Source organism: Mesoplodon densirostris, chromosome 2 (genome assembly GCF_025265405.1).
Source record: "Mesoplodon densirostris isolate mMesDen1 chromosome 2, mMesDen1 primary haplotype, whole genome shotgun sequence".
NCBI classification, from domain to species: domain Eukaryota; kingdom Metazoa; phylum Chordata; class Mammalia; order Artiodactyla; family Ziphiidae; genus Mesoplodon; species Mesoplodon densirostris.
In genome coordinates, this window is record NC_082662.1 from 192,739,406 (window position 1) to 192,756,202 (window position 16,797).

At 49.3% G+C, this 16,797-nt stretch overlaps 1 protein-coding gene across 7 annotated transcripts in view; it reads left to right on the forward strand.

Moving 5' to 3' along the window:
- Positions 1-16,797, forward strand: part of PPP1R12B (protein phosphatase 1 regulatory subunit 12B) — a 199,641-nt gene that overhangs the window by 116,153 nt on the left and 66,691 nt on the right. For all 7 annotated transcript variants that reach the window (XM_060091508.1, XM_060091509.1, XM_060091511.1 and 4 more), the window contains 4 exons: positions 4,234-4,437; positions 6,891-7,080; positions 7,167-7,279; positions 8,255-8,296. In XM_060091508.1, the coding sequence (XP_059947491.1) occupies positions 4,234-4,437; positions 6,891-7,080; positions 7,167-7,279; positions 8,255-8,296 (549 nt within the window). The remainder of the gene's footprint in view (positions 1-4,233; positions 4,438-6,890; positions 7,081-7,166; positions 7,280-8,254; positions 8,297-16,797) is intronic.

The following is a 16,797-nucleotide window of genomic DNA, read 5'->3' on the forward strand; positions in this document are numbered from 1 at the left end:
CTTGTAACAGTCTTTACTTTGTTTTTATTATTTATTTATTTATCTATCTATCTATCTATCTATTTATTTATTTATGTCTGTGTTGGGTCTTCGTTGCTGTGCACAGACTTTCTCTAGTTGCGGCAAGCAGGGGCTACTCTTCGTTGCTGTGCGTGGGCTTCTCATTGCAGTGGCTTCTCTTATTGTGGAGCACGGGCTCTAGGCGCACGGGCTTCAGTAGATGCAACATGTGGGCTCCGTAGTTGTGGCACGCGGGCTCTAGAGCGCAGGCTCGGTAGTTGTGGCGCATGGGATTAGTTGCTCCACGGCATGTGGGATCTTCCCAGACCAGGGATCGAACCCACATCTCCCACACTGGCAGGTGGATTCTTAACCACTGTGCCACCAGGGAAGTCCCAACAGTCTCTATTTTAAAGTCTATTTTTCTGTTATAAGTATTGCTACCCAGCTTTCTTTTCATTTCCATTTGTATGGAATACCTTTTTCCATTCCCTCACTTTCAGTCTGTGTGTGTCTTTAGATCTGAAGTAGGTCTCTTGTAAGCAGCATATATTGGATTGGCCAAAAAGTTCATTCGGGTTTTTCGTTATATCTTACAGAAAAACCGAACGAACTTTTTGGCCAGCCCCACTATATGGGTCTTGTTTTTGTATCCTTTCAGCCACTCCATCTTTTGATTGCAGCATTTAATCCATGTCATATAAAGTAGTTATTGATATATATGTACTTATTGCTATTTTGTTACTGTTTTGGGATTGTTTTTTTAGTCCTTTTTTGTTCCTTTTCTCTTTTGTTCTCTTCCCTTGTGATTTGATGACTCTCTTTAGTGTTATGTTTGGATTTCCTTCCCTTTTATGTGTATGTATCTATTATAGATTTTTTGGTTTGTAATTACCATGAAGTTTGCATATAGCAATATATGTGTGTGTACATATATATATACACACACACACGATTATTTCAAGTTGCTGATCTCTTTAATTTCAAATAACGTTTTAACAACCCTGCATTTTTCCTTCTCTCCCCCCATGATTACTGTTTTTGACTTCATATTTTATATCCTTTCATTTTGTGTATCCCTTAACTGCTTATTGTGGATATAGTTGATTTTACTACTTTGTCTTTTAACCTTTCTAGTAGGTTTGTACTTGGTTGATTTACTAACTTTACTGTATATTTGCCTTTACCAATGAGATTTCTCCTTTCATAATTTTCATGTTTCTAGTTGTGATCTTTTTTTTTTCCTTTTTCCTTTCTTTTGCTTAGAGAAATACCTTTAACATTTCTTACAAAGCTGGTTTGTTGGTGCCGAACTCTTTCAGCTTTTGCTTGTGTGTAAAACGTTTGCTTTCTCCATCAGCTCTGAATGAGAGCCTTGCTGGGTAGAGCATTCTTGGTTGTAGGCTCTTCCTTTTCATCAGTCTAATTATATTGTGCCACTCCCTTCTGGCCTGCAGAGTTTCTGCTGAAAAGTCAGCTGATAGCTTTATGGGAGTTCCCTTTGTATATAACATGCTGTTTTTCCCTTGCTGCTTTTAATATTCTATCTTTAACTTTTGCCATTTTAATTCCAATATGTCTTGTTGTGGTCCTCCTTGGGTTGATCCTGTTTGGGACTCTGTGCTTCCTGGACCTGGATGTCTGTTTCCCTTCCCAGGTTAGGGAAATTTTCAACTGTTATGTCTTCAAATACGTTCTGTGACCCTTTCTCTCTCTCTCTTCTCCTTTTGGGACCTCTATGATGTGACTGTTAGTGCATTTGATGTCATCTTAGAGGTCTCTTAAAGTGTCCTCATTTATTTATATGTATATATTTTTCTGTTTGGTGGCAGTGATCTCCACTATTCTGCCTTCCAGCTCACTGGTCTGTTCCTCTGTATCATTTAGTACACTGTTGATTCCTTCTAGTGCATTTTTCATTTCAGTTATTGTATTCTTCATCTCTGTTTGGTTGTTCTTTGTACTGTCCAACTCTTTGTTAAAAACTTACAACTTCTCGCTCTGTTCATTCCTTCTTAAGTTCTTTGATCATTTTCACGATCGTAACCTTGAACTTTTTCTCTGGTAGATTGCCTGTCTCCACTTCACGTAGTTGTTCTCCTGCGGATTTATCTTGTTCTTTCATTTGGAACATGTTCTTCTGTCGCCTCATTTTGCCTAACTTGCTGTTTGTGTTTCCATGTATCTGGTAGGTTGGTTACGTTTCTTGACCTCGGGGAAGTGGCCTTCTGTAGGAGGCGTCCTATACATCCCAGCAGTGCACTCCTCTCTGGTCACCAGAGCTGTATGCTCTAGGGGTGCCCCCTCTGTGGGCTGCGTGGGTCATTCTGTTGTGGTGGGCTGACTGTGTGGCTGGGCTGGTCGGTTGCCAGGCCCTGCCTTGTGTGGAGGCTGCTGGCTGCTGGTTGCCGTGACCAGGTCATGAGGTGGCTGACCGTGGAACCCAGGGGGGGCCCAGGGCTGGTGCTGGCTCGCTGGGAGCAGAGTCAGTGGGCTGTGGCCCGCCCACTTCACTGGTGAGTGAAGCTGGGTCCTGGCTAGTGCTGGCCTGCTGGTGGGCAGAGCCGGGTCCTGGGGGTCTGCCTGCAGGGCCCCAGGGCCCAAAGCTGGTGTCAGACTGCTGATTGTTGGGGCTGGTTCGTGATACAGCTAGCTGTGGGGTCCAGTGTGTTCTGAAGCTTGTGTTGGCCTGCTGGTGGGCAGGGCTGGGGCCCAGCTGGCCCCAGGGCTGGTGCTGACCTGCTGGTGGATGGACTGGGTCCTCCCACGGCAGGCTCTGGGCTGTGATTGTCCTGGGCCTGGTGTCCACCAATTGGTGTAGTGTCCAACCACTGGCGTGTGAGGCTGGTGTGAGGGCTAGAGGAGGTTTACTGGTGGGCAGGGCCAGGGCCCAGGGGTTTCTGGGGCTGGTGTCTGCCCACTGGTTGGTGGAGCTGGGTCCCAGGGTCTCTGGCTGTAGGTCCCTGGTAGTCCTGGGTCTAGTGCCTGTGCACTGGTGTGTGGGGCTGGGTCCTGGGCCCTCTGGTGGGCAGGGCTGTGTCCAGGGTGTCATAAGGCAGCCTGTCTGCTGGTGGGTGGGCCTGTGTCCCTGCCTAGTTAGTTGCTTGGCCTGAGGCCGTCCCATTCCTGGTGCCTGTGTTCTGTTGGCTGTGAGCGGGGCTGGGTCCTGAGGGCAATAAGCTAGAGGGAGGATTGCACGATGGTGCCTGCCTGCACCAGTGTCCTTGCGGTTGAGCCAGCTCCCCACAGTGGCCGCTGCCAGCGCCTGTGTCCCCAGCATCACAGGCTGCCTCTCCGGGAGACTTCAAGATCAGCAGGTGGGTCTGACCCAGGCTCCTTTGAAATTACTGCTTCTGCCCCGGGTTGTGGAGCTTGTGAGATTTTGTGTGTGCCCTGTAAGTGTGGGGTCTCTATCCCCACACAGCCCTCTGGGACTCCTGAAAGGAAGCCCTGTTGGCCTTCAGAGCCAGACGTTCTGGGGGCTTGTCTTCCCCAGCGCAAGACCCCTGGGATGGGGCTCAGACCGCTCGCTCCTGGGGGAGAACCCCCACCGCTGTAAGTGTTCTCCCACTTGCGGGTCGCCCCTCCTACTCGTCTTGGTGTGGTTCTTTCGCTGCGTCTTTAGTCGTAGAAGATCTCTTCTGGTCGCCCCTGGTCAGTAGTTGTTCTGTGCATAGTTATCCTGGTGTGCCCTGGGAAGAGATGAGCTCGGGGTCTTCCTGCTCTGGCATCTTGGCAGCTCCCTCAGGGTTGGATTTTTGTTTGTTTTTGTGGGTTTGGTTTTTGGTTTTGGTGGTGGTTCTAGCCTGGCTCTGAATTTTCACCATTTTGAGCCTGGTTCTTCTTTCTGTGTGTAAACTTAAGTGTTCCTTGTGTCTGCTGGACAGTCTCTGTTGGTGACTGCATGCTCTTGGGGGGTCAGGAGCGTCCAGGTGGAGATGTGAGAACCATGGGTGTGGAAGCAGCGGGCGGGCATCAGTGCTGACCTGTTTCTGGAACTCAAGCAGGAGACGCTCAAGTATTGTCTTTGAAGTGTATCTAGGCTCAGGCCTGGGGCCTCTGCATACTGAGGTGTTTGTTTTCAGCGTATATTGCTTGAAGCGGCCTCACACATTTCCGGAGCTTCATTTGGAATTTGGTACCATGAGATCTTTACGGAGTTTCCCGGCTCATTCACGGGGAGTTATTCCATGGTTAGGGCGAAACCTCTCTGACCTTGTGGTATTTTCCCAGGGTGTAACCCTGACGGATCTCCAGGAAGCAGAAAGGACGCTCAGCCGGTCGAGGGCAGAGCGTCAGGCTCAGGAACAGCCCAGCCCGAAGCCCGTGGGCCCCAGAGGGCTCGAGGGCAGCGCCCAGAAGCATGAGCCCCTAGCAACCCCTGCAGAGGAAGCTGGGGAGAGCCGCCGGCCCTGGGACCGGAGTCTGGAGGATCAGGTGAGCTCTCTGTGCTGAAAGCAGGTGGCTGGGGGAGCCTCTTCCTCACTGAGAATTCCAGAACTGTCCTACTCCGCAGGGGACGCCTCATAGAACACGCTATTTATGTCCATCTTTAGTTGGAAGACCTGTGTAATTGAAAGGATTCAGAGGATGTTAGTCCTTAAGTGATCAGTTTTTTCCTCTGGGAGTTAACTAATGCGCTTTTTTCCAGTTTTATTGAGATGTAATGGACATGTAACGTTGCAACATGATTTGATGTGTGTACATGTTGTGAAATGATTACCACCATACATTTGGTTAACTAAATGTGTCTTTCTATTCTGAAAAGAGAGATCTTGGTATAAAAAAAAATGCAAATAGCAGTATAAGCATTTATTATTTAGTTTATGCCAGGCACTATTTTAACAATTTCAATATGTGTATTAAATTGTTTAATCCTCACAACAACCCTCTGAGGTAAGTATTATTATTCCTTCTTAAAATATGAGTCAGTGGAGCTACAGAGAGGTTAAGTAACTTGCCCAGCATGTTGCACGGCTAAGAAGAGGTCAAGGACTTCCCTGGCGGTCCAGTGGTTAGGAATTGGCGCCTTCACTGCTGGCCGCCCAGGTTCGATACCTCGTCTGGGAACTAAGATCCCACAAGCCACGTGACCAAAATAATAATAATATTGATTTGTGTGTGTGTGTGTGCCTATCTGTGTATGTTCTGGTGTTAGACTATTTGGGTTCAAACCGCAGTATCCTTACTAACTAGCTGTATGGCTTTGGGTAATTGATTTAACCTTGTTGTACATAGTTTCCTAATTTGTAAACACAGAGCTTATAGTAGAGGGTACTCCTTGTGAGGTGATACCTGCATAGTGCTTGACACGTTAAGTGTTCAGCAAATCTTAACTACTACGATGATGATGATGTACTTAAAGGCCTCCAAATTCCTCTTTTCTCTCTCCCTTTCCAACCAAATATATACGTATATATAATAACCATTTAGGCAATTGGGTGAACGCTTATTTTGAATTTTAATTTGAGGTACAGTATTATAAAATAAAAGATTTTACTGGAAAAAAAAAAAAAAGCAGAGGTGGAGCGAGGCGTTGGCTCCACAGCTTGCCCCCCTCACCACTAGTATGTTGTTCTACAAACTTCTGCAGACCCAAGCACTTACAGCGCACCCTCATTCTCAGGCACAAGCTGTCACTTTGGGGTAGACGTTTTGACTTAGGTTCCATTTCTCAATTGCAGTTGGTAGTCAGAGTTATAGGGTTATATCTAAGGTGATTGTAACTCCTGGTTTACCTAAGATGGTTCCAGTGACACCTTTTATCTCTGGGTAATTATCGGTACCGTTCCTTTTCACTCTCAGAAATGTCCCAGTTGGGAAGATAAACTTTATGGTCACCATAATTACAGGAGAAAGAAGTCTTCTTGCTCTAACTTTGAATGGCTGGGCTGCATAAACTAACTGAGGTTCTGTTGTTTATTTCGTTTGTTTTATCGGCTATTTTTTGAGTACTTATTACATACTAGGGACCGTTGTAAGCACATAACATACATTCTCATTTAATCCTCACAGCCCTCTCTGAGGAAGATACTATTATCCCTGTTTTATACATGAGGAAGCAGAGATCAAAACTCAAGTCACTTCAGGTCACACAGCTCATTCAAGCTGGGATTTGAGCCAAGTTCTGTCAGACTCCCAAGCTGACTATATTTTATTGCTTCTGTCTCTGTAATTTATAAACAAAAATTTATACAATCTCTGCATGTAGTAAGAATTTCTTTATCTCTGCATGTTCAACGAACCACATTAAGGTTTATTGTCAAGCTCTGTCTGTCCTAACTCTCAAGGAAAAAAAAAGTTCAAAAGGGAAAGTGGGAATTTATTTTTTTTTATTTTGGGGGTGGGGGTGTGTGGCATGCGGGATCTTAGTTCCCCAACTAGGGATCAAACCTGTGCCTGCTGCAGTAGAAGCACGTGGTCTTAACCGCTGGACCGCCAGGGAAGTCTCAGAAAGTGGGAATTTTTCAGAAGTGTCAATAAGCCTAGTTATGGCAAGTTGGTAGAAAGGTCAGATTTGGTCTGTTTTCAGATAACTCCTACATTGTTTCTTCATATTCCTGATCTTTTTCTTTTCCTACGTAAACCTTACCTTTCAGTGCGCCATCTTAAAAAGGCCATCATCCTTCCTATGTGCGTTGCAAAATCAAAGGAATTTTTATTACCAGGGTTGGTGCCCCGTAGCGCCCTTTGATCAGTTTGGGAAGAACTGTCCTGGACTGCTGTCAGCCTGTAGCATCTTCAGAGTAGGCATCTAGACCTCTTACCTATCTGGCTAACTAACTACTCGTGAGCCTCTGGGTGTAGAAAAGCACACTTTTAATAAACGTGCTGTCCTTACCCTTTGGTTAGACTTCACCTCTGACATCTCATCCTGTGGATTGTTCCAGCCTGTGTATCGCCGCCTGAGGTGTCCGGCTCAGCCAGACACACCCACGATACCAGTGTCACCTCCTGCCCCGAGACCCTCCCTCTACACCAGTTCCTACCTGATCCGGACGGGTAGGTCTTCAGCCCCTGATTCAGAGAGTTCAGAGCCCCCCGCCAGCCCTGCAGGGGCAAAGGAAATGGACAAAAACGGTAGGTCAAGCTTCAGAAACCGCACCCTCCTCCGGTGCATGTGCCCCAGGTTCTTAAGATCCACGCTTTGTTTTCTCTCTGACCAGAGGGTGAAGAAGCAGAGTTGGGTGATCAGTCCTCTAACAGGCTGTCCATTCGTGAGAGGAGGCGGCCCAAGGAGCGACGAAGAGGCACAGGCATCAACCTCTGGACGAAGGATGTAAGTGGGCTGTCTGTGCCGGGACGTCTCGCGTTACCCTGCGCTGCCCGCCGTCCTGTGTGTCGGGCTCAAAAGAAAGAGCTCCACACGCTGCCAACTGTGCAGATGGTCAGGAGGCATCACTGAGAAAAAGGGCAGAAGAAGAAAGACTCCACTAGTGTGGGACTCATTTGGAATGTTCTGGCTAGGACGCCCAGGGCCGAGGACAGTGCCGAGCTCACGGTAGGCAGGCAGCAAATACGCGGTGAATTTACAGCAGCCGTGCAAGCAACCATAACAAGTGCATAAGCCACTCAGGCTTGGCAGCCCCCCAGCGGCCCCTGAGAGTCCCGTGGTGAGTCAGCAATACCTCAGCGTCGTGTGTGTGCAGGTGCTAACCAAGTATTTCAGGGGCACTGCCCGAATCTCGAGAATTTCAGAATTTCATCTGACTCAGGTTTACTCTTTTGGAGAAACAAAGGAACAAGTGCTATAAAACAGCTTGACTTTGGCTTTTAAATGAAGACGAGGCTGCTGTGCCTCCTGGTGACGAGCGCACACTCGGTTCTTTCCTCCCCCTCCGGTCTGCGCCCTGCGCACTCAGCCTTGTCGCTGGCACTGACAGGTCCCTGGTCACTAGTGGCTCATGTGGAATTAGATGGACCAGTCAGTGAGACAAGAAGTGGGACAGTGATGGTCGCCTGTTAGAAACTACTGGACGAAAGTGTTTGATTATTACAGGACCAAACGGGCCGACAGCTACTGACAGAGCCCAAGTGAGGTCCGTCTGTCTTAAAGATTCTCCTTTTCCCGCCAGGTTCATTTGACTCTTTGACTGCAGGTGGTGCTCCTGAGGTGCTGCTAAAAGCAGCAGTGACAGTGCCCTTGGCCGTCAGCCCTCACCGCCCAGGTGCATAATTGATGAGGCTGACCTTGTTGCCTCCAGGGGTGCCTGTGACCATGATCCTCTTGTCTTTTTTCTTTCTCCCTTTCCAGGAAGATGAAACTGACGTCTCGGAAGAGGTGAAAGCAGCGTGGGTAAGCAACGAGCAGCGAGGCTGCCCCCGTAGGGCTCGGCATCCCCGTAGGGCTCATCCCTGCTCGCGTGCACACACTTAACAGAGGAAGAGCAGGCTCTGTGCAGACCTGGGTCCAGGGAGAGTTTGGAGGTAGACGCTCCTCTGCAAGATGGGACGGCTGCTCGCTGGTATACTGTTTTCTTTTTCTTTAAATTTGTTTATTTTATTTTTGGCTGCGTTGGGTCTTCGTCGCTGCGCGCAGGCTTTCTCTGGTTGCGGCGAGCGGGGGCTACTCTTCATTGCCGTGTGCAGGCTTCTCATGGCGGTGGCTTCTCTTGTTGTGGAGCACGGGCTCTAGGTGCACGGGCTTCAGTAGTTGTGGCTCGCGGGCTCTAGAGCACAGGCTCCGTAGTTGTGGCGCACGGGCTTGGTTGCCCCGTGGCATGTGGGATCTTCCCAGACCAGGGACTGAACCCCTGTCCCCTGCGTTGGCAGGCAGATTCTTAGCCACTGCGCCACCAGGGAAGTCCCCCGTTTTCTTCAATGGTGTCACAATGCCCATGTTCTTGAATGAGTTTCCTCCCTGTTTCAGTGCCTCCTGCCGGGTGCTGACACGGTGACGGGCTCTTGTTCTCTGTTGCTATCGGATCGTATAAAGTCCTTTGACATCTCGGGAAGAAATGTGAAGAGTGATGCTGCTTGTGGGTCTACATCCTCTCCACGCTAACAGAGAGGAACACGAGAGTGAATAGTGTGAACAGTCCAGAAATCACTTACGTTGGACTTTGAAATAGGTTTAGCTCCTGGGCTCTTGTGTAAGCAGGTCCCTTAAGGCCTGGCACCCAGCTCTTCTCTGCTGTGGGCACCCCAGGCCAGCTCTCCTGAAGCTCCAGGTTCCTGTAAGCCACTCACACGTGATAGAAAGTTAATGCTTTTCTAGTACCATTTAGTACCATTTTTCTTTGGTTTTTGTTTTGTTTTGTTTTTGTTTGTTTGTTTATTTGGCCGCACTACACAGGTTGCAGGATCTTAGTTCCCTGACCAGGGATCGAACTGGGCCACGGCAGTGAAAGCGCCGAGTTGTAACCACTGGACCACCAGGGATGTCCCTAGTACCATTTTTCAAGAAGGAAGGGATTTGGTTTTGCCTAAATGAATTGAGACTCCATGTACATTTCTATTGGGAATTACGTAAGAAGATGGCCTTTTTTCTACCCTGCGGTTCTGTGACAGTATGTTCTCAGAATATGTTTAATAACTCATACTGAAAATGAACAACTAGTGTGTTTTTGGCAGAGGAAGTAGAAACGCTGTATTATGTCATTGACCTGCCTGTAGTTTGGTTGAGCTCCTAAACAGTCAGCAGGGCCTCCGGAAAGCAGTGCCCGTGGCGGTGCGCTGAGAGCTGCCTGCGTGCAGCTGCAGCCGGGGTTGCCTCACAGGGGGGAGTGGGCGTCGGGCACAGACGCCACAGGGAGGCTCCCTGGGGCAGGGGTGTGTGCACACGACAGCGACTTCATTCCACAGGGGCTTGGGGAGGCTCCAGGGGACGAAGAGTGAACGCAGGAGAGCCTGCTGTGGGGAACGATATTAGAAAACCCCTAACGAGCGATCCCGGGTGATGACTCCAGAGCACTGAAGCGGCCCGTCACCCGTAGAGGGTCGTAGAGGCCACTGAGCTCCACGGAGGGAGTTACACAGGAGAGCTCGGTGTTGGCCAGCGTCTCTGTCAGTGAAGATCTTTGCCTGCACGTTTCTAAGCTACTTGGTGTGAAAAGTCCTTGCCTGGTGCACCAGGCAAGGGCCGCGAAGGTGCCTCTGATGCCATGCTTCCCAGAGAAGTTCACTGAACGACCACTGACTTAAAATTACAGAAAAGATTTTCTGATGGGTGAGACTTGACACAGAGTCATTTGTCAGACTGAAAAATGATCCACTCATCCCATGGCTCGAGGCATCTTCCAGTGTTCACCGCGTGTCCAGCAGACGCCAGCGTGAGTATTCAGAGAGGAATGCAGGGCCAGTCCTCTCTCTAATGGTAACTGAGTGTGTGCAGGTATGCCAGCCCTCACAGCACGCCCGGCATGTCTCCTGCCCACCACGGTGCCCAAGGGCGGCAGCATCCTGACCCCGGCCTGCGTTAGCGCAGCTCTGACTGGTTCTCTCCTGAGCGCTCGTCCAGCCCTGGCAGGCGTGATGCCGGCATCCATATGGGCCCACAGAACGACAGGCCCGTCCCTGTAACTTGTGGAAATGTAACCTCAAGGTGGGCAGGACTGTGTCACGGCCGCTCTCCCACGCCAGGAATCTACTGTTTTTTAAGTTAACTCTTCCCAAGACCCTGACATGTGTTATTTTCAGTTGGGATAGATCTACAATCAGTGAACTGCCCAGACCTAAAGTGTGCTGTTGGGTGAGTTTTGACAGTTGTCATCAGTGGTGTAACCACCACTCAAATCAAGATGTAGAACTTCTCCGTCACCTTGAAAAGTGCCCTCACCCCCCGTCCCCTGTCCTGAGAGGCAGCCACTCTCCTGATTGCCGCCGCAGTACAGTGGTGTTGCCTGTTCTTGAGCTCCGCGTACATGGAATCATTCGGTGATAATACTTTGCTTTAAGGGTAGAAAGGAAACTCTGTCTCCAGTCAGAGTTGGAACTAAAATGATTCCAACTGTGTACAGATGCTCTCCTCTTCTCGAAGATTCCTCAGCCTCTCACCCGTATGTCAGTAACAAGAGCACGTCTAAGGAAACCTTTCTGTTGTTTAACCTTAATCCCTGTAGACATCTTGGAAATTTATTTCTTTTTGTGGACCTAAGCTAGAACAATGTAACCAACATTTGTATACAGGTAAGGTTGATGGCCAGGAATGGCCCTGATGTTTGTCATGCAGTCTGGGAGGGAGGAAGGCTGGTCATGCATTTCTGTGGTGGTGACACAAGGGACGCCGAGAAGGCTGGGGGCCTGGTCGGGGCCCCGCACAGTGCGCGCTTTTAATCAAAACCATCCCCACCGGAAAACCGACAGTGAGCACAGGGCTTCGTGTCCTAGCACCCCCTCAGCCGGTGTGCTTAGAGCAGATGTGCGTGGTTGTCCGCATTAGACGGGTGCCCGTCTCCAGAAGTCCTAATATAGCCTGTATCTTGCTGAGTGAAAAAGAAACTGAGTCTGGATTTGACGTGAGGAAGGAGGTTACCGCAGTCAGAGGCGCTGCCCCCTTCACTGGTCGTGAGGAACAGGCTCTGGAGCAGTCACGGGCACACTGCCGACGCTGATGGCCCTCGGGCTCTTCTCATCCTTTCTTCACCGGCGTCTTTGGCTTGCCTTCATTTTGCTTAACACTGAGTTTTCTCTACGCGCTCTTGTCCTCTGAAGCAGACTGTTTCCCAGGCCAGTTCTGATGTATAATTGAATTTATCACTAGAGGGCGCAAGTCGTCAAAAGAAAAGATGGTGGACAAGCAGAATGGTGTCTAAGGAAGCTGAACAGGAGACAGATGGCTTTTGTTTTAAAGGAATTGTTGAACAGTCCAGTTCAATGCAGTGAAGTTACGCGCCTCCCAAATTTGGGCATCTCAGAATTGGGAAGGAATTTAGAGAAAACTTGGGTTAGGAACCTCGTTTTACAGTTAAGAGAACTGAGGCCCAGGGCAGTTAGGAAGTACTTGGGGACATGAAAGCTCTAGGTGAGCGCCCTATGCCCCGTGTCAGGGAGCCTTTATGGGACTGTGGTGGGGCCGACCTCACATCGCCCTCCATTCCCCATCCCTTTTTTTTAAGGGATACAGGTGAGCAGTCAGATGAAGAGGTCCGTCAGGTGAGGTGTGGATGTGTCCCAAGGTCAGAAGCTTTGTCCCCATGGAGGTGGTTGTACCACCCGCCCGGCATGTGGATATTACACCAACCCAGAAGTTCTCCACACCTCATAGTTTAGGGATTTTTATGGAGGCTTCAACATGGGCATAATCCATTATTAACTCAATCTCCACCCCCTTTACCTTCCCCCCAGAAGATGGAGGGTGAGTCTACAAGTTCCAAGTTTTTTTTTTAAATTAAAGTATAGTTAACATACAGTATTCTGTAAGTTACAGGTGTACCATATAGTGATTCACAATTTTTGAAGGTTATACTCCATCTATAGTTATTATAGAATATTGGCTGTGTTCCTCATGCTATGCAATGTGTCCTTGTCGCTTATTTTTTACCCAGTAGATTGTACCTCTTACTCCCCCCTGCCCCCATTCATTTGTTTTTTACTGAGCAGGTTACATGTTTGAATTGAGTTGCTAGTGGCATCTCGCCTCCTTGAGTAAAGGAAGGTCTTCTTGAAGGATACCTCGAAAGCCTCCTGAGAGTTTCAGGTTCAGTGGGAGAGGGTCAGCCTTCTCCTGCCGGGTGGGAGGGTACTTATGTAGGGAGGGTACATAAGTAGGTGGGTACTTATGTCTGTCCATCCTTCAAATAGAAAAATGCTTCTCCCTCTAGAATCCCTGTTGCTTTTAGGCAAATCCGGTGGCATCGGTCTGAACAAAATCACGACACTTTACCTTCAAAGTCAGCAGTGTAGCGTCCAGTCCAGAGAGGAGCCCGTGGTCTGGTGGCTAACCCTCCTGCAAGAGGCCTTGGTTGTAGGAGACTCTGTTAAGGAAGCACTGACCAGTAGGTGTTCAGATACCGGCCGTAGATAACCGGTGGCAGCTAGGCGGGAGAGACTTTGGTCAAGTGTGCAGAAGATATAAGCGATTAAATGTAAGACTTTCAAACTAAATCAAAGAGAGGCTCAAAGTGAAATTTGCCAGCAAAGCTTGGTTTTAAACTAAGCTTTAACAGAAAATAAAACTTGCTTTGGGAGCCATTTGGCCCCAGAAATATCTCTAATACCAAAAGCCACTAAATGCATTTCCCATTTTGTCCTGCCTTCTCTTTTATAAGCTTCTCGTGTATTCACTGAACAAGTACTTCCCGGTGCCTGTGGGCAGGGGTGCAGCAGTGAACAAAAAGCCCTGTTCTTGTAGAGTCTCTGTTCTGTGAAGCAGGCGGGCAGTGAGTAAAATGAACGTGCCAAGCAAACTGTGTGTGGAAGGTGAAAAGCCGTGTGGAGCTGCTCCAGGACTCAGGAGTGGGGAGTGCAGGGCGGGGGGGCTGGGCATCTAAGGAGGGGTCGGTGTCGGCCTTGCCGCGAAGGCAGCACTGAAGCCCAGCGTGAAGGGAGTGAGGGGGGAGCCCCGTGGACGTGTGCAGGCAGAGGGAACAGAGCTCGGGGGGCCGTGAGGCAGGAGGACAGGCAGGACCTGTGAGGAGACGGTGTGGGCATGAGAGCCCGCGGCAGAGCCAGGCGGTCGGTGCCAGGGTGTGCGAGCCCGTGTAGAGCTCTGCGCAGCAGAGGGGCAGGAGCCACATTCTGGGGGGACTCCGCCTGCTGTTTGGAGAAGACCCTCTATGTCACCCTAACCCAGGGGGACTTACGAGGGGTTTGGGCCAGGTGATTGCGGGTGGTGAAGATGCTGAGACGTTTTCATATGCACGGCACATTTCAAAGTTAGAATCAGCAAGACTTCTGCTGGTTTGGGTATACGGTGAAAAAAACAGAGGGGGGTCAAGGTTGACACCAAAGCTTTTGGCTCAAGTGCCTGAGAGGGTGGAGTTTTCATGAACTGAGATGGAGAGGACTCTGGAAGGGCAGGCCTTTGGGTTTGGCTCTAGAAGCCCTGGATTCGATGTGTCTGACCGCTGTCCACAGGGAATTGTCAGGGGCGGAGTTGGAGGTACAGACTGGATGCAAACATGCAGGTTGTATCGGGAACCGTGACATCGGAGCAGGTCACCAAGAGTGCAAGTGTAGACAAAGACGCCCAGGAAACGGGCGAGTCAGAGCACGTGGCTCTGAGAATGTGACTGCAGTTTCCCCCTTTTCCAAAACAAAGTCAACCAAACAAAGCACACTCACACAGAACAGTAGGTAGTTTGCTTATTATTTCACCAGTTTTTCTCAACTGGTGCAGGGGTATTCCCCATGAAAGCTGCCTGGCCTGTTTATGGAAGAGCCGTGTAGTCGTGGGGGAGAGCCAGTTCCCGGAGCTCCCCTGTCAGCTTCTGAAACAGAAATTACTGCGCCTCTGCAGACCTTGGCTGGAGGTCTCTGAAGGCCAGGAATGTCATAAGACTTTTTGTTACATGAGAGGAATTCTACTGATTAAACCGTATCTGCAAATGATCTTTTAAGCTGACTCAGCTTTTGGTTCCCTTTGCCTTACCTGACTTTCCTCAGTTTTATTACATCTTTGAATAACTAGCACTCCATTTCACTTGAGGAGAGGCTTTCTTTGAAAAACTTATTTCTAGGCGCTCTTCTTTATCAAACTCTGATTTATCCCTCTGATGGCTAGAATGACAGTCGTAGACTTGGAATTTTAGAACCGAAAGCAGCTTTAAACTTCTTCCCTGCCCTCCCCTCCCCTCCCCTCCGTTCCTTCTTCCCTCCTTCCTTCCTTCCTTTCCCACATCACGTACCTTGCAGGATCTCAGTTCCCCGACCAGGGATTGAACCCAAGCCACGGCAGTGAGAGCGCCAAGTCCTAACCACTGGACCACCAGGGAACTCCCTAAACTTCTCATTTTAGAGATCACAGCTGAGGAGGGCCAGAGAGAGGGAGCACAGCTGTGTCCAGGGCTTTGCACCGCGTTCTCCTGAGTCTGTATCTGTCGTGTATGTTGGGTGATGTACTGTCACAACAGGCTAGGAGTGCAGACCCAGGAGCTGGGCTCCCGGGGCAACCCCACCTTGACCGCTGAACTGCTTTGGACGAGATGCTTCAGTATCCTCATCTGTACAGTGGGGATAATAATAGTGTCTACCTCTTAGAGTTGTAAAATGAAAATGAGTTAATGCATTTAAATAGTTAGAGATGAGTAAGATCCACTCAAATTATTTTCCAGATCTGTAGGTTCCTAAATCTGGATGAGAGAAAGCCTTTTGGAATACTGTCATTGACCTTAGAATCATGTGATTTTGAAGTCAAGTTATTCATTTATCCATAAAGAATGGATTCTTTGAAGAGTCAGAGAAGCAGCTCAGGCTCCGGCGTGTGCTTGTGCTCTGAAAATGAACCTCATGAGCTTTGAGAAATAAATCTTGAAAGGAATTGCCGAGGTAGGGACAGAAATGAGTAGAGGAGGAAGGGCCGAGAACGCAGTGTTTCCTCTTTTGCTGGAGCCCTTTGCAAACCTGATGAGAACAAGCCCCTGCCCATTTCTGTGTCCTCAGGCAGGCTTTAACCCTTCTGCCTAACCCCCCCCACCACCCCGTTTCTGTGTTTCTGCTCGTGTTCCCACAGATCTTTACTTCCCCCCACTCTCTCTCTTCGAGCAAATAATAGCCCTTTTCCCTACTTGCTCTGATTCTTCACAATTTTGCTTCTGGCTGTTTGCTGGATCTTCTCCCCTCCGTCAAGCAGGATTTTGAATCTTGTTACTTAACCTCGTGAAGCCCCTTTATCTGCTGGAGGGCGTCCAGCCATTTTCTGTCCGCTCTCCACCGCTGGGCAGTGTCTTCGCCCTTCTCCTTTTAGGTAAAAGCCTAGGACTGTTTTGCTTTCCCTTCTCTCTGGGGCCTGATTGCCTAATATGGTAAAGTATGTCCCAGACAAGCCTGTGCTGTTGAGATAGAACAACAGTCTTAAGTTTAAAGACACGGTAGGTAAGCTCTCGGGTGGAGTTGCCTATTTCTGTAGTAAAGTAGTATTTTTCACAGTGTACCGTAAAACCACCACGATCTTTTTTTTTAAGCAAACCACTCTTCCTTTTAATCGAGTGAAAAGATAGTAAAATATAGATTTTTCCTCCCTCAGCTTCTTTATCTTCAGCCAGATAAGAAGAGGAAAGGGTGGTTAGCTTGTCCCTAGAATGAGAGGGCTTGAGAAGCCCGAGAAATTTGATGGTAATGCTCATAGGAGTAGATTTAACGAGCAGGGCCGCCATGAACAGCCCCCAGGGGTCGGCAGGCTCTCCACGTAGGCCGCCGGGGTCCCAGCAGTGATGACGGGGGCCGGGGGTGCGGGGGGAGAGACCGGGAAGCCCTTCCGTCCAGGCTGCATGAGGGGGCTCCTCCAGCTGTGACTCCACGCTCACTGGACGGCCTCTCCTTTCACTGCACACTTGCTCTTGCTTTGCAACTGTCGTTCTTAAAATACTACAGCTGCTGGGATTTGCTATATATGGGTCATACTTGTGCCTTGCTGTAGCCAAGCTGTATAAACCATCTTAAGAACAAAGTTTCTTTTGGCATCTTCCTTCCTTTTAAGGACTCTATTAACTTTGGGTCATGCCATTGCCAAGCACATCTCAGTAATCAAAGTGCACATGTAGGGGGCTTCCCTGGTGGCGTAGTGGTTGAGGGTCCGCCTGCCGATGCAGGGGACACGGGTTCGTGCCCCGGTCCGGGAGGATCCCACATGCCGCAGAGCGGCTGGGCCCATGAGCCATGGCCGCTGAGCCTGCGCGTCCGGAGCCTGTGCTCCGCAAC